General features: G+C 48.3%; 1 protein-coding gene across 1 annotated transcript; it reads left to right on the top strand.

Annotated features, from left to right (window-relative positions):
* Positions 1 to 721: 721 nt before the first annotated feature.
* Positions 722 to 23,776, top strand: LOC135535136 (UTP--glucose-1-phosphate uridylyltransferase-like; the record flags this gene model as incomplete). Its single annotated transcript, XM_064961854.1, has 5 exons — positions 722 to 1,221; positions 7,130 to 7,257; positions 8,994 to 9,101; positions 21,859 to 22,041; positions 23,676 to 23,776. Coding segments are annotated over exons 2-5 (491 nt in total), but the record flags the coding sequence as incomplete, so codon positions are not given.
* Between the last annotated feature and the right edge of the window lie 4,148 nt (positions 23,777 to 27,924).

Genomic DNA, 27,924 nt, shown 5'->3' with positions numbered 1-27,924 from the left:
GTCCCTAGTCTCTCTACACCTCCTGACCCAGGATTGTGTCCCTAGTCTCTCTACACCTCCTGACCCAGGATTGTGTCCCTAGTCTCTCTGACACCTCCTGACCCAGGATTGTGTCCCTAGTCTCTCTACACCTCCTGACCCAGGATTGTGTCCCTAGTCTCTCCACACCTCCTGACCCAGGATTGTGTCCCTAGTCTCTCTCTCTACACCTCCTGACCCAGGATTGTGTCCCTAGTCTCTCTATACCTCCTGACCCAGGATTGTGTCCCTGGTCTCTTTACACCTCCTGACCCAGGATTGTGTCCCTAGTCTCTCTCTCTCTACACCTCCTGACCCAGGATTGTGTCCCTAGTCTCTCTCTCTCTACACCTCCTGACCCAGGATTGTGTCCCTAGTCTCTCTCTCTCCACACCTCCTGACCCAGGATTGTGTCCCTAGTCTCTCCACACCTCCTGACCCAGCCTTTGGGAAACACTCTTTAAGTGAAAAAATGTAAACACAAGGGAGTTTGGGAGCAATGGGGTTGAGTTTGGGAGCAATGGGGTTGAGTTTGGGAGCAATGGGGCTGAGTTCCTCTTTCATCTATCTCACTGTTGGCCGAGGAACAGTGTTCTGTTTGTCCATGGCTTGTGGTTAAGTTAGATTTATCATACACACACACACACACACACACACACACACACACACACACACACACACACACACACACACACACACACACACACACACACACACACACACACACACACACACACACACACACACTACTGTGCTGCGGCAGTGGCACACCTTCTATGATTACTTCTCTAAGGAAGGCTTCCCACCCTGGAATATGAGAGGGTTTCATGCGCCAGGTTTATCTGTGCACTCAGTTTCTCATTGGACAAGTCCAGGTACTCTCTCCCTGTTTCACAGCTATTTTTCTCAGTTTGTTGCCAAATGAACATGACCCAGAACTCACAACAGGTACTAGTCCATGCCAGCTGTTCAGTGACATTTATAGCATATATTGTTGGGAATTAAAGTGGATGACAACATGCAAATCAAACATGGTAGCTTCGTGGAATGCACGACATTCCATAACCTGACAGGAGTCAAGTCAAACCACATTCTAGTACCAGGCTTGATTAACGTTGTAGAGTGTCTCAGTCGAGCAGGTTCTAAACCATGATGCCTGCAGGATCCGCCCCCTTTGCCTCGGAACCCACATTTAACCAGATTGTAATTATGTTTTACATCTATTTTTTGTTGTTATGACAAGGGAACAAAATGACCACCTCTTCCATTGTATATAACTCCATATAGCTCATATTCTTGATGGCGAATGGTGGCAAGCTCACTGGTTTGAGACCACAAAATCAACCAAATCTGCTTAATAGAGCTGTTGATAACACTTTATTTAAAATATGGCATGTGATTTTAAAGAGTAGAAAGTGTCTCTCCTGTATTTCCTGGTCCAGGTCTAAGTGACTAAGGTGTCTCTCCTGTATTTCCTGGTCCAGGTCTAAGCGGCTAGGTGTCTCTCCTGTATTCCTGGTCCAGGTCTAAGTGACTAAGGTGTCTCTCCTGTATTTCCTGGTCCAGGTCTGAGTGACTAAGGTGTCTCCCTGTATTTCCTGGTCCAGGTCTAAGTGACTAAGGTGTCTCTCCTGTATTTCCTGGTCCAGGTCTGAGTGACTATGTCTCTCCTGTATTTCCTGGTCCAGGTCTGAGTGACTAAGGTGTCTCCCCTGTATTTCCTGGTCCAGGTCTAAGTGACTAAGGTGTCTCCTGTATTTCCTGGTCCAGGTCTGAGTGACTAAGGTGTCTCCCCTGTATTTCCTGGTCCAGGTCTAAGTGACTAAGGTGTCTCTCCTGTATTTCCTGGTCCAGGTCTAAGTGACTAAGGTGTCTCTCCTGTATTTCCTGGTCAGGTCTGAGTGACTAAGGTGTCTCTCCTGTATTTCCTGGTCCAGGTCTGGTGACTAAGGTGTCTCTCCTGTATTTCCTGGTCCAGGTCTAAGTGACTAAGGTGTCTCTCCTGTATTTCCTGGTCCAGGTCTAAGTGACTAAGGTGTCTCTCCTGTATTTCCTGGTCCAGGTCTGAGTGACTAAGGTGTCTCTCCTGTATTTTCCTGGTCCAGGTCTAAGTGACTAAGGTGTCTCCCCTGTATTTCCTGGTCCAGGTCTAAGTGACTAAGGTGTCTCCCCTGTATTTCCTGGTCCAGGTCTGAGTGACTAGGTGTCTCCCTGTATTTCCTGGTCCAGGTCTAAGTGACTAAGGTGTCTCTCCTGTATTTCCTGGTCCAGGTCTGAGTGACTAAGGTGTCTCCCCTGTATTTCCTGGTCCAGGTCTAAGTGACTAAGGTGTCTCTCCTGTATTTCCTGGTCCAGGTCTAAGTGACTAAGCTGTCTCTCCTGTATTTCCTGGTCCAGGTCTGAGTGACTAAGGTGTCTCTCCTGATTTCCTGGTCCAGGTCTAAGTGACTAAGGTGTCTCTCCTGTATTTCCTGGTCCAGGTCTAAGTGACTAAGGTGTCTCTCCTGTATTTCCTGTTCCAGGTCTGAGTGACTAAGGTTTCTCCCCTGTATTTCCTGGTCCAGGTCTAAGTGACTAAGGTGTCTCTCCTGTATTTCCTGTTCCAGGTCTAAGTGACTAAGGTGTCTCTCCTGATTTCCTGGTCCAGGTCTAGGTAAGGTGTCTCTCCTGTATTTCCTGGTCCAGGTCTAAGTGACTAAGGTGTCTCTCCTGTATTTCCTGGTCCAGGTCTAAGTGACTAAGGTGTCTCTCCTGTATCCTGGTCCAGGTCTGAGTGACTAAGGTGTCTCCCCTGTAGGTCCAGGTCTAAGTGACTAAGGTGTCTCTCCTGTATTTCCTGGTCCAGGTCTAAGTGACTAAGGTGTCTCTCCTGTATTTCCTGGTCCAGGTCTAAGTGACTAAGGTGTCTCTCCTGTATTTCCTGGTCCAGGTCTGAGTGACTAAGGTGTCTCCTGTATTTCCTGGTCCAGGTCTAAGTGACTAAGGTGTCTCCCCTGTATTTCCTGGTCCAGGTCTAAGTGACTAAGGTGTCTCTCCTGTATGTTCCTGGGTCCAGGTCTAAGTGACTAAGGTGTCTCTCCTGTATTTCCTGGTCCAGGTCTGAGTGACTAAGGTGTCTCCCCTGTATTTCCTGGTCCAGGTCTAAGTGACTATGGTGTCTCCCCTGTATTTCCTGGTCCAGGTCTAAGTGACTAAGGTGTCTCTCCTGTATTTCCTGGTCCAGGTCTGAGTGACTAAGGTGTCTCTCCTGTATTTCCTGGTCCAGGTCTAAGTGACTAAGGTGTCTCTCCTGTATTTCCTGGTCCAGGTCTAAGTGACTAAGGTGTCTCTCCCTGTATTTCCTGGTCCAGGTCTAAGTGACTAAGGTGTCTCTCCTGTATTTCCTGGTCCAGGTCTGAGTGATTAAGGTGTCTCCCCTGTATTTCCTGGTCCAGGTCTAAGTGACTAAGGTGTCTCTCCTGTATTTCCTGGTCAGGTCTGAGTCCTCCCCTGTATTTCCTGGTCCAGGTCTAAGTGACTAAGGTGTCTCTCCTGTATTTCCTGGTCCAGGTCTAAGTGACTAAGGTGTCTCCCCTGTATTTCCTGGTCCAGGTCTGAGTGACTAAGGTGTCTCTCCTGTATTTCCTGGTCCAGGTCTGAGTGACTAAGGTGTCTCCCCTGTATTTCCTGGTCCAGGTCTAAGTGACTAAGGTGTCTCTCCTGTATTTCCTGGTCCAGGTCTAAGTGACTAAGGTGTCTCTCCTGTATTTCCTGGTCCAGGTCTAAGTGACTAAGGTGTCTCTCCTGTATTTCCTGGTCCAGGTCTGAGTGACTAAGGTGTCTCCCCTGTATTTCCTGGTCCAGGTCTAAGTGACTAAGGTGTCTCTCCTGTATTTCCTGGTCCAGGTCTAAGTGACTAAGGTGTCTCTCCTGTATTTCCTGGTCCAGGTCTAAGTGACTAAGGTGGCTCTCCTGTATTTCCTGGTCCAGGTCTAAGTGACTAAGGTGTCTCTCCTGTATTTCCTGGTCCAGGTCTAAGTGACTAAGGTTTCTCCCCTGTATTTCCTGGTCCAGGTCTGAGTGACTAAGGTGTCTCCCCTGTATTTCCTGGTCCAGGTCTAAGTGACTAAGGTTTCTCCCCTGTATTTCCTGGTCCAGGTCTAAGTGATTAAGGTGTCTCTCCTGTATTTCCTGGTCCAGGTCTAAGTGACTAAGGTGTCTCTCCTGTATTTCCTGGTCCAGGTCTAAGTGACTAAGGTGTCTCTCCTGTATTTCCTGGTCCAGGTCTGAGTGACTAAGGTGTCTCCCCTGTATTTCCTGGTCCAGGTCTGAGTGACTAAGTTTCTCAGTAAGGGTGACTATTTCTCCCTGTATTTCCTGGTCCAGAGTTGTCGGGTCCAGGAAATACAGGTTTTATCAGGTTGGTAAGGGCTTGTCTAACAGAGTTGACATGGTGTTTCAGGTCTCAGTAAGGTGTATCTAACAGAGTTGACATGGTGTTTCAGGTCTCAGTAAGGGCTTGTCTAACGGTGTTGACATGGTGTTTCAGGTCTCAGTAAGGGCTTGTCTAACGGTGTTGACATGTTGTTTCAGGTCTCAGTAAGGGCTTGTCTAAAAGTGTTGACATGGTGTTTCAGGTCTCAGTAAGGGCTTGTCTAACGGAACATGGAGTCTCAGACTAACAGAGTTGACATGGTGTTTCAGGTCTCCAGTAAGGGTGTATCTAACAGAGTTGACATGGTGTTTCAGGTCTCAGTAAGGGTGTATCTAACAGAGTTGACATGGTGTTTCAGGTCTCAGTAAGGGTGTATCTAACAGAGTTGACATGGTGTTTCAGGTCTCAGTAAGGGTGTATCTAACAGAGTTGACATGGTGTTTCAGGTCTCAGTAAGGGTGTATCTAACAGAGTTGACATGTTGTTTCAGGTCTCAGAAAGGGTGTATCTAAAAGAGTTGACATGGTGTTTCAGGTCTCAGTAAGGGCTGTATCTAACAGAGTTGACATGGTGTTTCAGGTCTCCGAGTAAGGGTGTATCTAACAGAGTTGACATGGTGTTTCAGGTCTCCAGTAAGGGTGTATCTAACGGAGTTGACATGGTGTTTCAGGTCTCAGTAAGGGTGTATCTAACAGAGTTGACATGGTGTTTCAGGTCTCCAGTAAGGGCTTGTCTAACAGAGTTGACATGGTGTTTCAGGTCTCCCGTAAGGGTGTATCTAACAGAGTTGACATGGTTGTTTCAGGTCTCAGTAAGGGCTTGTCTAACAGAGTTGACATGGTGTTTCAGGTCTCAGTAAGGGCTTGTCTAACAGAGTTGACATGGTGTTTCAGGTCTCAGTAAGGGTGTATCTAACAGAGTTGACATGGTGTTTCAGGTCTCAGTAGGGTGTATCTAACAGAGTTGACATGGTGTTTCAGGTCTCAGTAAGGGCTTGTCTAACAGAGTTGACATGGTGTTTCAGGTCTCAGTAATTGTGTATCTAACAGAGTTGACATGGTGTTTCAGGTCTCAGTAATTGTGTATCTAACAGAGTTGACATGGTGTTTCAGGTCTCAGTAAGGGCTTGTCTAACGGTGTTGACATGGTGTTTCAGGTCTCAGTAAGGGTGTATCTAACAGAGTTGACATGGTGTTTCAGGTCTCAGTAAGGGCTTGTCTAACAGAGTTGACATGGTGTTTCAGGTCTCAGTAAGGGCTTGTCTAACAGAGTTGACATGGTGTTTCAGGTCTCAGTAAGGGTGTATCTAACGGTGTTGACATGGTGTTTCAGGTCTCAGTAAGGGTGTATCTAACAGAGTTGACATGGTGTTTCAGGTCTCAGTAATTGTGTATCTAACAGAGTTGACATGGTGTTTCAGGTCTCAGTAAGGGCTTGTCTAACAGAGTTGACATGGTGTTTCAGGTCTCAGTAATTGTGTATCTAACAGAGTTGACATGGTGTTTCAGGTCTCAGTAAGGGCTTGTCTAACGGTGTTGACATGGTGTTTCAGGTCTCAGTAAGGGTGTATCTAACAGAGTTGACATGGTGTTTCAGGTCTCAGTAAGGGCTTGTCTAACGGTGTTGACATGGTGTTTCAGGTCTCAGTAAGGGCTTGTCTAACGGTGTTGACATGGTGTTTCAGGTCTCAGTAAGGGCTTGTCTAACGGTGTTGACATGGTGTTTCAGGTCTCAGTAAGGGCTTGTCTAACGGTGTTGACATGGTGTTTCAGGTCTCAGTAAGGGCTTGTCTAACAGAGTTGACATGGTGTTTCAGGTCTCAGTAAGGGTGTATCTAACAGAGTTGACATGGTGTTTCAGGTCTCAGTAAGGGTGTATCTAACAGAGTTGACATGGTGTTTCAGGTCTCAGTAAGGGTGTATCTAACAGAGTTGACATGGTGTTTCAGGTCTCAGTAAGGGTGTATCTAACAGAGTTGACATGGTGTTTCAGGTCTCAGTAAGGGTGTATCTAACAGAGTTGACATGGTGTTTCAGGTCTCAGTAAGGGAGTATCTAACAGAGTTGACATGGTGTTTCAGGTCTCAGTAAGGGTGTATCTAACAAGAGTTGACATGGTGTTTCAGGTCTCAGTAAGGGTGTATCTAACAGAGTTGACATGGTGTTTCAGGTCTCAGTAAGGGTGTATCTAACAGAGTTGACATGGTGTTTCAGGTCTCAGTAAGGGTGTATCTAACAGAGTTGACATGGTGTTTCAGGTCTCAGTAAGGGTGTATCTAACAGAGTTGACATGGTGTTTCAGGTCTCAGTAAGGGTGTATCTAACAGAGTTGACATGGTGTTTCAGGTCTCAGTAAGGGTGTATCTAACAGAGTTGACATGGTGTTTCAGGTCTCAGTAAGGGCTTGTCTAACGGTGTTGACATGGTGTTTCAGGTCTCAGTAAGGGTGTATCTAACAGAGTTGACATGGTGTTTCAGGTCTCAGTAAGGGTGTATCTAACAGAGTTGACATGGTGTTTCAGGTCTCAGTAAGGGAGTGCCTAACGGAGTTGACATGGTGTTTCAGGTCTCAGTAAGGGTGTATCTAACAGAGTTGACATGGTGTTTCAGGTCTCAGTAAGGGTGTATCTAACAGAGTTGACATGGTGTTTCAGGTCTCAGTAAGGGTGTATCTAACAGAGTTGACATGGTGTTTCAGGTCTCAGTAAGGGAGTGCCTAACGGAGGGATGGCCCAGTTTCAGGAGGAGATGAGGCAGCAGCTGGAGACCTCCATGCACGCAGAGCTGGAGAAACTACTGGACACTGCCACAGGGGTCGACAAGGAGGTACACACACACACACACACACACACACACACACACACACACACACACACACACACACACACACACACACACACACACACACACACACACACACACACACACACACACACTTCTCCCTCTCCCTGAGTCCATCTGGTAGTGATTGTGTTCCCAAGATGAGGGGAGGGGAAATCAGGCGAGTAACACATACTGTAGCAGAGTGTCAAAGAGAGTCCACACACACACACACACACCTCTATAAGCATTTCACATCAATGAGTGTTTATACACATGAAAGCCATGATGATATCGGTTGGCTTTGAACAGAAATGCTGTTTGATGATGTGTTTATAAATGTACTCATCAATAAATCAACCATATTACACGAACACTGAAAACATTCAGCCTTCGAGATGAGATCTGCTTTTTCATCTATACTATGTAGAACTGGGTTTAAATCTTTAAACATCTTGAGCGTTTGCTTTAGTCTGTCTGGAGTGACCTGAGGACAGCGGTTGTTTTAGTCTGTCTGGAGTGACCTGAGGACAGAGTTTGTTTTAGTCTGTCTGGAGTGACAGGAGGACAGAGTTTGTTTTAGTCTGTCTGGAGTGACAGGGGGACAGAGTTTGTTTTAGTCTGTCTGGAGTGACCTGAGGACAGAGTTTGTTTTAGTCTGTCTGGAGTGACAGGAGGACAGAGTTTGTTTTAGTCTGTCTGGAGTGACCTGAGGACAGAGTTTGTTTTAGTCTGTCTGGAGTGACAGGAGGACAGAGTTTGTTTTAGTCTGTCTGGAGTGACCTGAGGGACAGAGTTTGTTTTAGTCTGTCTGGGTAATAGGAGGACAGAGTTTGTTTTAGTCTGTCTGGAGTGACCTGAGGACAGAGTTTGTTTTAGTCTGTCTGGAGTGAACCTGAGGACAGAGGTTGTTTTAGTCTGTCTGGAGTGACAGGGGGGACAGAGTTTGTTTTAGTCTGTCTGGGTGACAGGAGGACAGAGGTTGTTTTAGTCTGTCTGGAGTGACCTGAGGACAGAGTTTGTTTTAGTCTGTCTGGAGTGACCTGATGACAGAGTTTGTTTTAGTCTGTCTGGAGTGACAGGGGGACAGAGTTAGTTTTAGTCTGTCTGGAGTGACAGGGGACAGGGTTTGTTTTAGTCTGTCTGGAGTGACAGGGGGACAGAGTTAGTTTAGTCTGTCTGGAGTGACAGAGGGGGACAGAGTTTGTTTTAGTCTGTCTGGGAGTGACAGGGGGACAGAGTTTATTTTAGTCTGTCTGGAGTGACAGGGGGACAGAGTTTGTTTTAGTCTGTCTGGGTGACAGGGGGACAGAGTTTGTTTTAGTCTGTCTGGAGTGACAGGAGGACAGAGTTTGTTTTAGTCTGTCTGGAGTGACAGGGGGACAGAGTTTGTTTTAGTCTGTCTGGAGTGACAGGGGGACAGAGTTTGTTTTAGTCTGTCTGGAGTGACAGGAGGACAGAGTTTGTTTTAGTCTGTCTGGAGTGACCTGAGGACAGAGTTAGTTTTAGTCTGTCTGGAGTGACAGGGGGACAGAGTTTGTTTTAGTCTGTCTGGAGTGACCTGAGGACAGGGTTTTGTTTTTTGAGATTTTTTTAATTCATTGGTTCCATTGCAACAGGCAGCTCAATCAAACACCGATACAGTAGTTGGTACAACCAGTAACCCAGCATATCTCTGTCTGTATGCCCACTGGGGAGAATGGGATGTTGTTGTTATAACGTAAACTCCCTGTGTATTCCAGGTCTCCAAGAAGGACTTTGATGGATTCAGGAAGCTGTTCCACAGGTTTCTGCAGGTGAAGGGGCCATCGGTGGACTGGCCCAAGATACACAGACCCCCAGAAGACTCAGTAAGACTCAAATAAAAACCCTGTGTGTGTGTGTGTGTGTGTGTTTACTGTACATTGTGTGTGTATCTGTTAGCTCATCAGTGAGTGATCCAGTAATATGGTGTGATGAAGTGGACTCTCAGGCAGATGGGAACAGTGGAGGCCAGGGGGAGAGCTCACACGGTGAGGCCAGATTTGGGGTCTCTTCCTCTAGGCATGCAGCCAGCTGGCTCCCCTGTCTCTACTAGAGCTCAGGGCTCACCCACAACCCCCCAAGCTTTCTCTCTGGGGAAGAATAGAGAGTGACAGAATAGAGAGAGAGAGAGGAGGGACAGAATAGAGAGAGAGACAGAATAGAGAGAGAGACAGAGACAGAAGGATAGAGAGAGAACAGAGACCAGGGAAAGAAATAGAGACAGAATAGAGAGAGAGGATGTCTCATTAGGTTTTGTGGATAGGGAAAGAAATAGAGACAGAATAGAGAGAGAGACAGAATAGAAATAGAGACAGAATAGAGAGAGAGACAGAATAGAGAGAGGGGGATGTCTCTCATTTTGTTTTTGTGGATAGAGAAAGAAAGTGACAGAGGGCAACTTAAGAGACATTTTTGTGCAGTTGTGTTTACGTGTAGGACTGCACATATACGTGTGTGTGTGTGTGAGGGTGGGGCTGGGTGTGGGTGTGTCGTAGTTTATTCATGTTGAAATGACTATTGATGGCTTTGTTCCTATGAACCAGCAGTCTTCAAAATGAGTGATGAGTAGTATGTGTGTGTGTGTGTGATGATGGATGTTTGTGTGCACATAATATCACATAGGTTCATAGGTGCAAGAACTCTGTGGTCCAGATGACTGACCAGTGGGCTGGGTGGAAATGTTTTGCGAACCTTACTTATTCATTCAACTAGTTTGAATACAAAACAATCCATCCATCCTTGATGGGCGATATGAGTGATGCATTAAAGTAACCAAACCTGATAGCCTGGCGTTGACAACGTGTCAGTGTTTGGCCTGTGGATTGGGACTGTCCTGGCTTATTTTTGCCTAGCAGCCTCAGTTGCATAATAATTATTGTTTGCAATGTGTTCCAAGCTGAAGCTAGGGAGGGGCAGAGTGAAGGACAGAGGGATCGGATGGCATTAGGCTTGTTGGGAACAGGATTCAGGAACCTTCAGGAACCTTATCTACTCTTTGGAGGGTTCCACTATTCTTTGGAGGGTTCCATTATTCTTTCGAGTGTTCCACTATTCTTTGAAGGGTTCCACTATTCTTTGAAGTGTTCCACTATTCTTTGGAGGGTTCCACTATTCTTTGGAGGGTTCCACTATTCTTTGGAGGGTTCCACTATTCTTTGGAGGGTTCCACTGTTCTTTGTCAATATAATTTACAAAATAGCCTCCAACACTCTACTCAACAAATTGGATGCAGTCTATCACAGTGCCATCCGTTTTGTCACCAAAGCCCCATATACTACCTACCACTGCAACCTGTACTCTCTCGTTGGCTGGCCCTCGCTTCATACTCGTCGCCAAACCGGGGCGGCAGGGTAGCCTAGTGGTTAGAGCGTTGGACTAGTAACCGGAAGGTTGCAAGTTCAAACCCCCGAGCTGACAAGGTGCAAATCTATCATTCTGCCCCTGAACAGTCAGTTAACCCACTGTTCCTAGGCCATCATTGAAAATAAGAATTTGTTCTTAACTGACTTGCCTAGTTAAATAAAGGTAAAAAAAAAATTTTTAAATTAAAAACCCCCACTGGCTACAAGTTATCTACAAGCCCTTTCTGCTAGGTAAAGCCCCGCCTTATCTCAGCTCACTGGTCACCATAGCAGCACTCACCCGTACCATGTGCTCCAGCACGTATATCTCACTGGTCACCCCCAAAGCCTATTCCTCCTTTGGCCGCCTTTCCTTATAGTTCTCTGCTGCTAATGACTGGAACGAACTGCAAAAATCATTGAAGCTGGAAACTCATATCTCCTTAACTAGCTTTAAGCAGCTCACAGATCACTGCACCTGTACATAGCCCATCTACCTACCTCATCCCCATACTGTATTTATTTATCTTGCTCCTTTGCACCCCAGTATCTCTACTTGCACATTCATCTTCTGCACATCAATCACTCCAGTGTTTAATTGCTGTACTTCGCCACCATGGCCTATTTATTGCCTTACCTCACTTATCTTACCTGATTTGCAGGTTCCTTTCTTGTGGAATATTTTTTATAATTATCCACATTATCATACTAGTTTATATCAGGGAACCTCTTTATCCTGTTTCTGACATATCAGCTTCACTGTGAGATTATTAAAAGCTCAGTACAAATGTTAAAGCAACAATCAGCAGTAGAAACAATAACAAAGTGAACTCCCCGCCACTGTTTCGGTAAAAAGCTGAGGGATGGGCTGGAGAAATGTAACCACTCAAATTCATAGACATGCTCATCCATGATATCAAAGTATAGCTTTAACCATGTTTTGATGCTATATAGTGTTTGTTTACTTTGATTACAAACATTGAGTAAAAACAAGTTTATATTTTGGGTTCTGATAGAGAGATACGACAAGCTCATGAGGCATATCATTCATTTGTATGTCCAAAAATGGATGTGTGATTGCCCCTTTTAAGGAGCATTATGTCATGTAGTAGTGATGACAGGTAATAGGGAGCCGAAAGTGTAGAGAGGGCCTCTTCAGCTCACATCCTCATCTTGACACCATTCAGGACCAGGTTTCTCATTTCTCTCATCTTGACACCATTCAGGACCAGGGTTTCTATTTCTCTCATCTTGACACCATTCAGGAGTCTTATGGCTTGGGGGAAGAAGCTGTTTAGAAGCCTCTTGGACCTAGACTTGGCGCTCCGGTACCCGCTTGCCCGTGCGGTAGCAGAGAGAACAGTCTATGACTAGGGTGGCCAGAGTCTTTAACCATTTTTAGGCCTTCCTCTGACACCGCCTGTTACAGAGGTCCTGGATGACAGGAAGCTTGGCCCCAGTGATATACTGGGCTGTTCGCACTACCCACTGTAGTGCCTTGTGGTCGGAGGCCGAGCAGTTGCCATACCAGGCAACCAGTGACGCAACCAGGATGCTCTCGATGGTGCAGCTGTAGAACCTTTTGAGGATTTGAGGACACATGCCAAATCTTTTTCAGTCTCCTGAGTGGTAATCGGTTTTGTCGTGCCCTCTTCACGACTGTCTTGGTGTGCTTGGACCATGTTAGTTTGTTGATGATGTGGACACAAAGGAACTTGAAGCTCTCAACCTGCTCCACTACAGACCCGTCAATGAGAATGGGGGCGTGCTCGGTCCTCTTTTTCCTGTAGTCCACAATCATCTCCTTAGTCTTGATCGTGTTGAGAGAGAGGTTGTTGTCTTAGCACCACACGGCCAGGTCTAGTGTTTCTGGGATGATGGTGTTGATGTGAGCCATGGCACAGGGTCTATGGTGGTCTGCTTAAAGCATGTTGGTATTACAGACTCGGACAAGGAGAGGTTGAAAATGTCAGTGAAGACACTTGCCAGTTAGTCAGCGCATGCTCGCAGTACACATCCTGGTAATCCGTCTGGCCCTGCGGCCTTGTGAATGTTGACCTGTTTAAAGGTCTTACTCACAGCAGCTGCGGTTCTTCCGGAACAGCTGGTGCTCTCATGCATGTTTCAGTGTTATTTTCCTCGAAGCGAGCATAGAACTAGTTAAGCTCGTCTGGTAGGCTAGTGTCACTGGGCAGCTCTCGGCTGTGCTTCCCTTTGAGGTCTGTAATGGTTTGCAAGCCCTGCCCATCCAACGAGCATCAGAGCCGGTGTAGTACGGTCGATCTTAGTCCTGTATGGGCCTTTGCCTGTTTTACCGTTCGTCGGAGCGTAGAGCGGATTTCTTATAAGCTTCCCGGATTAGAGTCCCGCTCCTTGAAAGCTGCAGCTCTATCCTTTAGCTCAGTGCGGATGCTGCCTGTAATCCATGGCTTCCGGTTGGGGTATGTACTTACGGTCACTGTGGGGGCGACGTCATTGATGCACTTATTGATGAAGCCAATGACTGATGTGTGTACTCCTCAATGCCATCGGAGGAATCCCGGAACATATTCCAGTCTGTGTTAGCAAACCAGTCCTGTAGCTTAGCATCTGCTTCCTCTCACCACTTTTTTATAGACTGAGTCATTGGTGCTTCCTGCTTTAATTTTTGCTTGTAAGCAGGAATCAGGAGGATAGAATTATGGTCAGATTTGCCAAATGGAGGGCGAGGGAGAGCTTTGTATGCATCTCTGTGTGAGTATAGGTGGTCCAGAGTTCTTTTCCTATGGTTCCACATTTACCATGCTGATAGAAATTTGGTAAAACGGAATTAAGTTTCCCTGCATTAAAGTCCCCAGCTACTAGGAGCGCCGCCTCTGGGTTTTCTTGTTTGTTTCTAGCATTGAATAAGCTGTATTCCGCCATTTTAGAGCCTCTGACTGTGGTTGTTTGTATAAACAGCTACAAAGAATACAGATGAAAACTCTCTCGGTAGGTAGTGTGGTCTACAGCTTATCATGAGATACTCTACCTCAGGCTAGCAATAGCTCGAGACTTCCTTAGATATCGTGCACCAGCTGTTGTTTACAAAAATACATAGACTGCCGCCCCTTGTTTTACCAGACGTCGCTGTTCTATCCTGCCGGTACATCGTATAACCAGCCAGCTGTATGTTGATATTTTCGTCGTTCAGCCACGACTCCGTGAAGCATAAGATGTTACAGTTTTTAATGTCCCCATTGGGAGTTTAATCTTCCGCGTAACTCGTCGATTTTATTGTCCAAATATTGCACGTTTGCTAGCAAAATGGAGGCAAGTGGGGGTTTATTCGCTTGCCTACGAATTCTCAGAAGGCAGCCCAACTTTTGGACTCTCTATTTCTCCGCCTCCTCTTCACGCAGATCACAGGGATTGGGGCCTGTTCCCGAGGAAACAGTGTATCTTTTGCGTCGGGCTCGTCAGAGTCGTGAAAGAAGAAGAAGAGGATTCTGCCAGTCCGTGGTGAGTAATCGCAGTCCTGATGTCTAGGAGTTATTTTCGGTCATAAGAGACGGTAGAGGCAATGTTATGTACAAAATAAGTTTAAAAAAAAAGTTACAACACAAATAAACGAACAACAAAACACAATCGGCTGGGGGCACGTAAAACGTCTGCCATCTTCTCCAGCGCCATCTTACGCAATGAAGATCTCTAACATTCAACTTGTTCAGTTGTCATGTTTATTCAACCAGACAAGTCAAGTTAACAACCAATTCTTATTTAGACACACAGACAACATTTCAATCCCACTGAGATTTCTGTCAGGTCTGATGTTGAGTTGAGGACTCAGACATTTTTTTTTAACTAGACAAGTCAGTTACGAACAGTAATGGCCTAGGAACAGTGGGTTAACTGCCTTGTTCAAGGGCAGAACGACAGATGTTTACCTTTCGGTTATTGGTCCAACGCTCTAACCACTAGGCTACCTGCCGACATACAGGTACTCAGGAATAGGGTTTTAAACCACAGGGTTGCCATAGTTTTCTTTCAGTATAAAATTGCAATATTGCCATATTCTCCCTCAGTTTAAAACCACAGGGTTGCCATAGCTTCTTCTCAGTATAAAATTGGTGTTGCCATATTCTCCCTCAGTTTAAAACCAAAGGGTTGCCATAGTTTCTTTGCAGGATAAAATGTCAATATTGCTATATACTCCCTCAGTTTAAAACCACAGTGTTGCTATATTCTCCCTCAGTATAAAACCACAGTGTTGCTATATTCTCCCTCAGTATAAAACCACAGTGTTGCTATATTCTCCCTCAGTATAAAACCACAGTGTTGCTATATTCTCCCTCAGTATAAACCACAGTGTTGCTATATTCTCCCTCAGTATAAAACCACAGTGTTGCTATATTCTCCCTCAGTTTAAAACCACAGGGTTGCCATGGTTTCTTCTCAGTATAAAATTACAGTGCTGCTATGTTCTCCCTCAGTATAAAACCACAGTGTTGCTATATTCTCCCTCAGTTTAAAACCACAGGGTTGCCATAGTTTCTTCTCAGTATAAAATGACAGTGTTGCTATATTCTCCCTCAGTATAAAACCACAGTGTTGCTATATTCTCCCTCAGTTTAAAACCACAGTGTTGCTATATTCTCCCTCAGTTTAAAACCACAGGGTTGCCATAGTTTCTTCTCAGTATAAAACCACAGTGTTGCTATATTCTCCCTCAGTATAGAATTCCAGTATTGCCACAGTTTTCTCTGTTTTAAACCACAGGGTTGCCATGTCTCTAGGGATGCTCTTTGAAGTCCATTCTCTCAGCTGTGTGCGTCAGTCATACTACTGAGTATTCAGATCCAGCATCAACACACAGGCTGCATCCCAAAGGGAACCCTAATTCCCTATATAGTGGACTCTGGTCAAAAGCAGTGCACTATATAGGGAATAGGGTGCCATTTTGGAATGCACACACAGCTTGGAATGCACACACAGGGGGGGTGGGGTATGGTCTGGGTTCCAAATGGCACCCTATTCCCTTTATAGCACACTTTCCTTGAGACTTTACCTTGAACTCAGTCACATTTGGGAAGGGATGGAGAATGAAGGAAAGGAAAGTGAAGGAATCCAAGATGTGTGTGTGGAGAAGTTCTGAGAAGACACTCTGTAGTTTGGTTTCAGTGTGTTCTCTCTGTCTGGATGCCTCTGTATCCTCTCTGATGTCTTGTTGCTGTTCTGATAGAACCCCGGCTGTTGGGAAAAACACTGAGTCTGGAAGCAGAGTTTATGTTGGGTAGAGAGGGAGAGGAGGCTAAGTGCTATGGACGACCTGATGCTAAATTGGGCCTAGCTAGTGCACACACACTAACATATACACTTACACACTGTCACAAACACTGTCACACACACACACACTGTCACATACACACAATACAAATCCCGGGTTGTTTCCCCCTCAGTAGCAGACCCTCACTGCTGGGCCTTCTCATTTATTAGAGAGAGAGAGAGAATCACACTTACACTCACTCCTCTCAAACAGAGTCCGTCTTATGGGAGAGGTAGAGGGAGAAGGGAAGGAGGGGGGGAAGGAGAGGAGAGGTAGAGGGGGAGGGGAAGGAGAGGGGGGGGAGAGGAGAGGTAGAGGGGGGAGGGGAAGGAGGGGAGAGGAGAAGGTAGGGGGAGGGGAAGGAGGGGGGGAGAGGGAGAGGTAGAGGGGAGGGAAGGAGAGGGGGGAGGAGAGGAGAGGTAGAGGGGGAGGGAAGGAGGGGGGAGAGGGAGGTAGAGGGGAGGGAAGGAGAGGTAGAGGTGGGAGAATTATTTTAAATATTTTGTCACACCGGATAGGTGCAGTGAAATGTGTTGTTTTACATGGCCAGCAACAGTAGTATGGCTCCCCTGGAGCAATTTAGGAAAAAGCACCAGAAAACCGCATAAAGAATGACACGTAACAATCACACAAAGACATGAGGGGGAATAAATACATGTAGTGTGATTGGGGAATGAAAACCAGGTGTGCAGGGAACAAGACAAAACAAATGGATACATGAAAAATGGAGTGGCGATGGCAAGAACTCGGAGGGTACACCATGCACCTGGCAACCTTGGTTAGCGCGCACTGCGCCCGGCTCGCCACAGGAGTTGCTGGTGCGCGATGAGACACCCCTGCCGACCAAGCCCTCCCTAACCCGGACAACGCTAGGCCAATTGTGCGTCGCCCCACGGACCTCCCGGTCGCGGCCGGTTACGACAGAGCCTGGGCGCGAACCCAGGGACTCTGATGGCACAGCTGGCGCTGCAGTACTGTGCCCTTAACCACTGCGCCACCCGGGAGGCCCGAATGTTTGGTGTTAATGGATGGTTTAAAATGTTAATGGATGGTTTAAAATACTTATTTTTGTTGATAAATGTTTTATATTGAATGATTGGTGTTAATGGATGGTGTAAAAACTAGATCAAACAAAAATACATTCTTTCAAACCAAAATACATTGTAGAAACTATAAAGACACGACCGTCAGAAGAAATGGACCATAGCGCAGCGTGGTGACCGTACACTACTTTATTTCTAATGTCGCTAACAATAAACAATACCAACCGACCGTGGTGCTTACGAGGGCTATAGTGCCACTAACAAAGTCAACTTCCCACAAATAACAAAGGGAAAAAAGGCTGCCTAAGTATGATTCCCAATCAGAGACAACGATAGACAGCTGTCCCTGATTGAGAACCATACCCGGCCAAATCATAGAAATACAAAATCATAGAAATCAAAAACATAGAATGCCCACCTCAAATCACACCCTGACCAAACCAAATAGAGACATAAAAAGGCTCTCTAAGGTCTGGGCATGACAGACACCAGCCTAGGAGATGTTGTGGCAGGACTTGAAACAAGCAGTTCATGCTTAAAAACCCACAAATGTTGCAGAGTTAAACCAGTTCTGCACGTAAGAGTGGGCCAAAATTCCTCCACAGCGATGTGAGAGACTGATTAACAACTACAGGAAGCATTTGGTTGCAGTCAACGCAGCTAATGGTGCCACAACCAGTTATTGAGTGAAAGGGGGAAATTACATTTTCACAGGGGAATTGTGGTTTGCATAACTTTGTTTAATTAAATTAAATATTTGTAAACTCAGGTTCCCTTTATCTAATGTTAGGTTTTGGTTGAAGATCTGATAACATTCAGTATCAAAACTGTGCAAAAATAGAGAAAATCAGAAACGCGGAAAATAACTTTTCACGGCACTGTGGGCCGAGGCTACAATATTCTGCCCATATGAACACATTTATTTTAGGCCATAATTAAATCTGTAAGCTACATGTACAATATTCTGCCCATATGAATGAATATGGGATTGAATGAAAATCAGTAAACATACACATTTAATAACAGACTCATTAACACAATCACGCACTAGTCTACAGCTGGCTTCACAGCTTCCCCGGGCGCTTCATAGCTATTGGTGGCCAAAGTATAAAGACTGACCTACAGGACCATTTCTGCCCACCAGAAATTAGGTGAGAGCAGCTCCAGCCAACCATATACAGTATCTCCCTAATATGTTTTTTCAGGCTGTATCCAGTGTGTTGGGCTGTATCCAGTGTGTTGGGCTGTGTCCAGTGTGTTGAGCTGTATCCAGTGTGTTGGGCTGTATCCAGTGTGTTGGGCTGTGTCCAGTGTGTTTGTCTGTATCCAGTGTGTTGGGCTGTATCCAGTGTGTTGGGCTGTGTCCAGTGTGTTGGGCTGTGTCCAGTGTGTTTGGCTGTATCCAGTGTGTATTGGGCTGTGTCCAGTGTGTTTGGCTGTGTCCAGTGTGTTTGGCTGTGTCCAGTGTGTTTGGCTGTGTCCAGTGTGTGTTGGGCTGTATCCAGTGTGTATTGGGCTGTATCCAGTGTGTATTGGGCTGTGTCCAGTGTGTTTGGCTGTGTCCAGTGTGTTTGGCTGTGTCCAGTGTGTTTGGCTGTGTCCAGTGTGTTTGGCTGTGTCCAGTGTGTGTTTGGCTGTATCCAGTGTGTATTGGGCTGTGTCCAGTGTGTTTGGCTGTGTCCAGTGTGTTTGGCTGTGTCCAGTGTGTTTGGCTGTGTCCAGTGTGTGTTGGGCTGTATCCAGTGTGTTGGGCTGTGTCCAGTGTGTGTTGGGCTGTATCCAGTGTGTTGGGCTGTATCCATTGTGTTGGACTGTATCCAGTGTGTTGGACTGTATCCAGTGTGTTGGGCTGTATCCAGTGTGTTGGGCTGTGTCCAGTGTGTGTTGGGCTGTATCCAGTGTGTTGGGCTGTATCCATTGTGTTGGACTGTATCCAGTGTGTTGGACTGTATCCAGTGTGTTGGGCTGTATCCAGTGTGTTTGGCTGTATCCGGTGTGTTTGGCTGTGTCCAGTGTGTTGGGCTGTATCCGGTGTGTTTGGCTGTGTCCAGTGTGTTGGGCTGTGTCCGGTGTGTTTGGCTGTATCCAGTGTGTTGGGCTGTGTCCAGTGTGTTTGGCTGTATCCAGTGTGTTGGGCTGTGTCCAGTGTGTTTGGCTGTATCCAGTGTGTTGGGCTGTGTCCAGTGTGTTTGGCTGTATCCAGTGTGTTGGGCTGTGTCCAGTGTGTGTTTGGCTGGGTCCAGTGTGTGTTGGGCTGTGTCCAGTGTGTTGGGCTGTATCCAGTGTGTGTTGGGCTGTATCCAGTGTGTGTTGGGCTGTATCCAGTGTGTTTGGCTGTATCCAGTGTGTTGGGCTGTGTCCAGTGTGTTTGGCTGTGTCCAGTGTGTTTGGCTGTGTCCAGTGTGTTGGGCTGTGTCCAGTGTGTTGGGCTGTGTCCAGTGTGTGTTTGGTTGTGTCCAGTGTGTGTTTGGTTGTGTCCAGTGTGTGTTGGGCTGTGTCCAGTGTGATGGGCTGTATCCAGTGTGTGTTGGGCTGTGTCCAGTGTGTTGGGCTGTGTCCAGTGTGTTTGGCTGTGTCCAGTGTGTTGGGCTGTGTCCAGTGTGTTGGGCTGTGTCCAGTGTGTGTTGGGCTGTGTCCAGTGAGTTGGGCTGTATCCAGTGTGTTGGGCTGTATCCAGTGTGTGTTGGGCTGTGTACAGTGTGTTGGGCTGTATCCAGTGTGTGTTGGGCTGTGTCCAGTGTGTTGGGCTGTATCCAGTGTGTTGGGCTGTATCCAGTGTGTGTTGGGCTGTGTCCAGTGTGTTGGGCTGTGTCCAGTGTGTTGGGCTGTATCCAGTGTGTGTTGGGCTGTATCCAGTGTGTTGGGCTGTGTCCAGTGTGTGTTGGGCTGTATCCAGTGTGTTGGGCTGTGTCCAGTGTGTGTTGGGCTGTATCCAGTGTGTGTTGGGCTGTGTCCAGTGTGTTGGGCTGTATCCAGTGTGTTGGGCTGTATCCAGTGTGTTTGGCTGTATCCAGTGTGTTTGGCTGTATCCAGTGTGTTGGGCTGTGTCCAGTGTGTGTTTGGCTGTGTCCAGTGTGTTTGGCTGGGTCCAGTGTGTGTTGGGCTGTATCCAGTGTGTGTTTGGTTGTGTCCAGTGTGTGTTGGGCTGTGTCCAGTGTGTTGGGCTGTATCCAGTGTGTTTGGCTGTATCCAGTGTGTGCTGGGCTGTGTCCAGTGTGTTGGGCTGTGTCCAGTGTGTTTGGCTGTGTCCAGTGTGTTGGGCTGTGTCCAGTGTGTTGGGCTGTATCCAGTGTGTGTTGGGCTGTGTCCAGTGAGTTGGGCTGTATCCAGTGTGTTGGGCTGTATCCAGTGTGTGTTGGGCTGTGTCCAGTGTGTTGGGCTGTATCCAGTGTGTGTTGGGCTGTGTCCAGTGTGTTGGGCTGTATCCAGTGTGTTGGGCTGTATCCAGTGTGTTGGGCTGTATCCAGTGTGTGTTGGGCTGTGTCCAGTGTGTTGGGCTGTGTCCAGTGTGTTGGGCTGTGTCCAGTGTGTGTTGGGCTGTATCCAGTGTGTTGGGCTGTGTCCAGTGTGTGTTGGGCTGTATCCAGTGTGTTGGGCTGTGTCCAGTGTGTGTTGGGCTGTGTCCAGTGTGTGTTGGGCTGTGTCCAGTGTGTTGGGCTGTGTCCAGTGTGTTGGGCTGTATCCAGTGTGTTGGGCTGTATCCAGTGTGTTGGGCTGTGTCCAGTGTGTGTTGGGCTGTATCCAGTGTGTTGGGCTGTGTCCAGTGTGTGTTGGGCTGTATCCAGTGTGTGTTGGGCTGTATCCAGTGTGTTGGGCTGTATCCAGTGTGTGTTGGGCTGTGTCCAGTGTGTGTTGGGCTGTATCCAGTGTGTTGGGCTGTATCCAGTGTGTGTTGGGCTGTGTCCAGTGTGTTGGGCTGTATCCAGTGTGTTGGGCTGTGTCCAGTGTGTTGGGCTGTATCCAGTGTGTGTTGGGCTGTACCCAGTGTGTTGGGCTGTGTCCAGTGTGTGTTGGGCTGTATCCAGTGTGTTGGGCTGTGTCCAGTGTGTGTTGGGCTGTGTCCAGTGTGTGTTGGGCTGTGTCCAGTGTGTTGGGCTGTATCCAGTGTGTTGGGCTGTGTCCAGTGTGTTGGGCTGTATCCAGTGTGTGTTGGGCTGTATCCAGTGTGTTGGGCTGTGTCCAGTGTGTGTTGGGCTGTATCCAGTGTGTGTTGGGCTGTGTCCAGTGTGTGTTGGGCTGTATCCAGTGTGTTGGGCTGTGTCCAGTGTGTGTTGGGCTGTATCCAGTGTGTTTGGCTGTATCTAGTGTGTGTTAGGCCTCATATCCAGGCTCTGTTGTCTCAAAGCAATGAGCAGGACATGAGTCATCACCTCACAGGATGAGCCATGACCCTTCAGTTACTTAGGGTCAATCACACATACAACACACACACATACTATTGTGCCCATTCTCTCTCACTCACACACACACACACACACACACACACACACACACACACACACACACACACACACACACACACACACACACACACACACACACACACACACACACACACACACACACACACACACACACACAGGACATCTGTTTCAGATTTGATGTCCTGGGTGCTCCTTCTCATTGTGTATAGTTGTGAATCTCCAGCTATCTGTTTAAGATGCCAGACCTTATTGATTCAAGCTGAATGCAGAGCCCTGGGTGTGTTGCAGTCCTGTCAAAGAGTACACTCTCATTTGTCTTCAGAAATGAACACAAAAAGGTTCTGTGGTTTCATTTCTTCCCTAGTCCTTTTCAGTCCCTGAGTCTCCATAGATGACATATCAAGATAAGATCCCCCTCCGCCCACATCAGAAGTGTTACCACATACATTACTAAAGGGAACAGGTGAAATGTCTCTCCTCTCTCTCCACAGATCCAGCCCTATGATAAGATAGCAGCGCTGCCCCTGCCGGACAACCTGGCAGACAGTCTCAACAAGCTGGTGGTCGTCAAGTTGAATGGAGGCCTGGGGACCAGCATGGGCTGTAAAGGCCCCAAGAGCCTCATCAGCGTCCGCCGAGAACACTTTCCTGACCTCACCGTGCAGCAGATAGAGGTACCTGTCGTCTATGTTGTTAGAATGTCATCAGCAGTCATAGACATGGCATGAGCAGTCATAGACATGTCATGAGCAGTCATAGACATGTCATGAGCAGTCATAAACCTGTCATGAGCAGTCATAAACCTGTCATGAGCAGTCATATACATGTCATAAGCAGTCATAAACCTGTCATAAGCAGTCATAAACCTGTCATGAGCAGTCATATACATGTCATAAGCAGTCATAAACATGTCATAAGCAGTCATAAACATGTCATAAGCAGCCATATACATGTCATAAGCAGTCAAACATGTCATGAGCAGTCATATACATGTCATAAGCAGTCATAAACATGTCATAAGCAGTCATAAACATGTCATAAGCAGCCATATACATGTCATAAGCAGTCATAAACCTGTCATGAGCAGTCATATACATGTCATAAGCAGTCATAAACATGTCATAAGCAGTCATAAACATGTCATAAGCAGCCATATACATGTCATAAGCAGTCAAACATGTCATGAGCAGTCATATACATGTCATAAGCAGTCAAACCTGTCATGAGCAGTCATATACATGTCATAAGCAGTCATAAACATGTCATAAGCAGTCAAACATGTCATTAGCAGTCATATACATGTCATAAGCAGTCATAAACATGTCATAAGCAGTCATAGACATGTCATGAGCAGTCATGGGCATATCTGGCTCCTGAGGCACTGCATCGCAATGGTCTGAGGCACTGCATCGCAACGGTCTGAGGCACTGCATCTCAGCGGTCCGAGGCACTGCATCTCAATGGTCTGAGGCCCTGCATCGCAGCTGTCGGAGGTACTGCATCTCAGCGGTCTGAGGCACTGCATCTCAGCGGTCTGAGGCACTGCATCGCAGCGGACTGAGGCACTGCATCTCAGCGGTCTGAGGCACTGCATCTCAGCGGTCTGTGGCACTGCATCTCAGCGGTCTGAGGCACTGCATCTCAACGGTCTGAGGCACTGCATCTCAACGGTCTGAGGCACTGCATCTCAACGGTCTGAGGCACTGCATCTCAACGGTCCGAGGCACTGCATCTCAACGGTCCGAGGCACTGCATCTCAACGGTCCGAGGCACTGCATCTCAACGGTCCGAGGCACTGCATCTCAGCGGTCCGAGGCACTGCATCTCAACGGTCTGAGGCACTGCATCTCAACGGTCCGAGGCACTGCATCTCAGGTCCGAGGCACTGCATCTCAACGGTCCCGAGGCACTGCATCTCAGGTCCGGGCACTGCATCTCAACGGTCCGAGGCACTGCATCTCAGCGGTCCGAGGCACTGCATCTCAGCGGTCTGAGGCACCGCATCTCAGCGGTCTGAGGCACTGCATCTCAGCGGTCCGAGGCACTGCATCTCAATGGTCTGAGGCACTGCATCGCAGCTGTCTGAGGCCCTGCATCGCAGCTGTCGGAGGTACTGCATCTCAGCGGTCTGAGGTACTGCATCTCAGCGGACTGAGGCACTGCATCTCAACGGTCTGAGGCACTGCATCTCAACGGTCTGAGGCACTGCATCTCAACGGTCTGAGGCACTGCATCTCAACGGTCTGAGGCACTGCATCTCAGCGGTCTGAGGCACTGCATCTCAGCGGTCTGAGGCACTGCATCTCAGCGGTCTGAGGCACTGCATCTCAACGGTCTGAGGCACTCCATCTCAGCGGTCCGAGGCACTGCATCGCAGCTGTCTGAGGCCCTGCATCGCAGCTGTCGGAGGTACTGCATCTCAGCGGTCTGAGGCACTGCATCTCAACGGTCTGAGGCACTGCATCTCAACGGTCTGAGGCACTGCATCTCAACGGTCTGAGGCACTGCATCTCAGCGGTCTGAGGCACTGCATCTCAGCGGTCTGAGGCACTGCATCTCAGCGGTCTGAGGCACCGCATCGCAGCGGACTGAGGCACTGCATCTCAGCGGTCTGAGGCACTGCATCTCAGCGGTCTAAGGCACTGCATCTCAGCGGTCTGAGGCACTGCATCTCAACGGTCTGAGGCACTCCATCTCAGCGGTCCGAGGCACTGCATCTCAATGGTCTGAGGCACTGCATCGCAGCTGTCTGAGGCCCTGCATCGCAGCTGTCGGAGGTACTGCATCTAAGCGGTCTGAGGCATTGCATCTCAACGGTCTGAGGCACTGCATCTCAACGGTCTGAGGCACTGCATCTCAACGGTCTGAGGCACTGCATCTCAACGGTCTGAGGCACTGCATCTCAGCGGTCTGAGGCACTGCATCTCAGCGGTCTGAGGCACTGCATCTCAGCGGTCTGAGGCACTGCATCTCAACGGTCTGAGGCACTGCATCTCAACGGTCTGAGGCACTGCATCTCAACGGTCTGAGGCACTGCACCTCAGCGGTCTAAGGCACTGCATCGCAGCGGACTGAGGCACTGCATCTCAGCGGTCTAAGGCACTGCATCTCAGCGGTCTGAGGCACTGCATCTCAGCGGTCTGAGGCACTGCATCGCAGCGGACTGAGGCACTGCATCTCAGCGGTCTGAGGCACTGCATCTCAGCGGTCTAAGGCACTGCATCTCAGTCTGAGGCACTGCATCTCAGCGGTCCGAGGCACTGCATCTCAGCTGTCCGAGGCACTGCATCTCAGCGGTCCTAAGGCACTGCATCTCAGCGGTCTAAGGCACTGCATCTCAGCGGTCTAGGCACTGCATCTCAGCGGTCCTAAGGCACTGCATCTCAACGGTCTGAGGCACTGCATCTCAGCGGTCTAAGGCACTGCATCTCAGCGGTCTAAGGCACTGCATCTCAGCGGTCCGAGGCACTGCATCTCAGCGGTCTAAGGCACTGCATCTCAGCGGTCTAAGGCACTGCATCTCAGCGGTCTGAGGCACTGCATCTCAGCGGTCCGAGGCACTGCATCTCAGCGGTCCGAGGCACTGCATCTCAATGGTCTGAGGAACTGCATCTTAGTGCTTGAGGCATCCCTAATGACTCTGGTTCGATTCCAGGATGCATCACAACCGGCCTTGATTGGGAGTCCCATAGGTCGGTGCACAATTGGCCCAGCGTCGTCCGGGTTTGGCTGGGGTAGGCCGTCATTGTAAAAATAATTTGTTCTTAACTAACTTGCCTCGTTAAATAAAGGTTAAAAATGACATAAGTGTTGTCATAACTGTCATTATATCATTATAACTCATAATGACTTGTTATAACAGATATGTGCCACAAGAGTGTTGTACGCATGACATAAGAGACATCATAAGAATTGTATAGTGGTTACATTTTATCACCCCTCAGCCCCATTTCTGAAAACGTACCAAACCAAGTGACTGGCTGTCGGTGGCCAAGCAAGGACTCCAGATTATGACTTTAATGAGGGAGACGACTGGACACACACACAGAGAGAGAGAGATGACTGAGAACCTTTACTCAGGGGAGAGGGCAGACGTGGGAGTTGGTGAACATTAATGAGTTGGTATCCATTTTCTCACTAAATGGCCTGATTCACAGTGGAGGTAATATGCCTATATCTGAGGGTAAAATGACTGTCCTAGAACCACTGGGATGTGAGACAGACACAGGACACAGTGTGTGGAGGTGGGGATATGTTCATGATGTGGATGTTGATGAAGGCAGCCCCCACACCTCTCTGATTCAGAGCGGGTTGGGATACATGTGGAAGACATATTTCAGTTGAATGCTTTCAGTTGTTCCCTTTCCCTTTGCTTGCAGCCATTGCACAACACACACAGATACACACACACACACATATACAGACAACCACACACAAGCCCGCAAACAAATACCGCCTCTCTCTTGCTCTGACACACACCTCTCAGTTCCAGCACACTGCGCTCTCTGTCCCCCCTCTGCCTGGCCAAACCCACAGACCTGCCCCATAGAATAACAGCTCTCAGTTCCAGCACACTGCGCTCTCTGTCCCCCCTCTGCCTGGCCAAACCCACAGACCTGCCCCATAGAATAACACCTCTCAGTTCCAGCACACTGCGCTCTCTGTCCCCCTCTGCCTGGCCAAACCCACAGACCTGCCCCATAGAATAACACCTCTCAGTTCCAGCACACGCTCTCTGTCCCCCCTCTGCCTGGCCAAACCCACAGACCTGCCCCATAGAATAACACCTCTCAGTTCCAGCACACTGCTCTCTGTCCCCCTCTGCCTGGCCAAACCCACAGACCTGCCCCATAGAATAACAGCTCTCAGTTCCAGCACACTGCGCTCTCTGTCCCCCCTCTGCCTGGCCAAGCCACAGACCTGCCCCATAGAATAACAGCTCTCAGTTCCAGCACACTGCGCTCTCTGTCCCCCCTCTGCCTGGCCAAACCCACAGACCTGCCATAGAATAACACCTCTCAGTTCCAGCACACTGCGCTCTCTGTCCCCCCTCTGCCTGGGCCAAACCCACAGACCTGCCCCATCAACACCTCTCAGTTCCAGCACACTGCGCTCTCTGTCCCCCCTCTGCCTGGCCAAAAACCCACAGACCTGCCCCATAGAATAACACCCCTCTCAGTTCCAGCACACTGCGCTCTCTGTCCCCCTCTGCCTGGCCAAACCCACAGACCTGCCCCATAGAATAACAGCTCTCAGTTCCAGCACACTGCGCTCTCTGTCCCCCTCTGCCTGGCCAACCCCACAGACCTGCCCCATAGAATAACACCTCTCAGTTCCAGCACACTGCGCTCTCTGTCCCCCCTCTGCCTGGCCAAACCCACAGACCTGCCCCATAGAATAACACCTCTCAGTTCCAGCACACTGCGCTCTCTGTCCCCCTCTGCCTGGCCAAACCCACAGACCTGCCCCATAGAATAACAGCTCTCAGTTCCAGCACACTGCGCTCTCTGTCCCCCCTCTGCCTGGCCAACCCCACAGACCTGCCCCATAGAATAACACCTCTCAGTTCCAGCACACTGCGCTCTCTGTCCCCCCTCTGCCTGGCCAAACCCACAGACCTGCCCCGTAGAATAACAGCTCTCAGTTCCAGCACACTGAGCTCTCTGTCCCCCCTCTGCCTGGCCAAACCCACAGACCTGCCCCATAGAATAACACCTCTCAGTTCCAGCACACTGCGCTCTCTGTCCCCCCTCTGCCTGGCCAAACCCACAGACCTGCCCCATAGAATAACAGCTCTCCTTTCAGTCAGACTGCGCTCTCTGTCCCCCCTCTGCCTGGCCAACCCCACAGACCTGCCCCATAGAATAACACCTCTCCTTTCAGTCAGACTGCCTGAAGACATTAGAGAGCTTTACACAGACCCTCAGCTGATCTTATGATATACTAAATATAATGATCATGATGTTTACTGTCACTTTTGTATATTATCTACTCCACTTGCTTTGGCAATGTTAACATATGTTTCCCATGTCAATAAAGCCCCTGAGAGAGAGAGAGAGAGAGAGAGAGAGAGAGAGAGAGAGAGAGAGAGAGAGAGAGAGAGAGAGAGAGAGAGAGAGAGAGAGAGAGAGAGAGAGAGAGAGAGAGAGAGAGAGAGAGAGAGAGAGAGAGAGAGAGAGAGAGAGAGAGAGAGAGAGAGAGAGAGAGAGAGAGAGAGAGAGAGAGAGAGAGAGAGAGAGAGAGAGAGAGAGAGAGAGAGAGAGAGAATGTGCTTGTAATTTGGAGAGAGGGTGAAGAGGAGAAGGGCTGTTTTCTTAATCCACAGGACCTCTTTATCCCTCCTCTCTAGCCTGCTGACCTTTCAACTCTGTCCTGTGGTCCTCTGAGGAAATGGGAGTTCATAACTTCCCAAAATTCATAAAACGAAACATAAAATGGTTGCACTACATCTAAACCAACATCCTACAGTGGAATAGATCCTGTTACGCCAGTCAGACAGTGTGTGATTTCCTGATAGTTACGTTGTTTGTGTCATATCCTGGTAGTTACATTGGTTG

This window comes from Oncorhynchus masou, unplaced genomic scaffold, assembly GCF_036934945.1.
Source record: "Oncorhynchus masou masou isolate Uvic2021 unplaced genomic scaffold, UVic_Omas_1.1 unplaced_scaffold_4482, whole genome shotgun sequence".
Lineage (NCBI taxonomy): Eukaryota > Metazoa > Chordata > Actinopteri > Salmoniformes > Salmonidae > Oncorhynchus > Oncorhynchus masou.
The sequence above is the reverse complement of the archived record's forward strand: the minus strand, read 5'-3'. Positions and strand labels throughout refer to the sequence as shown.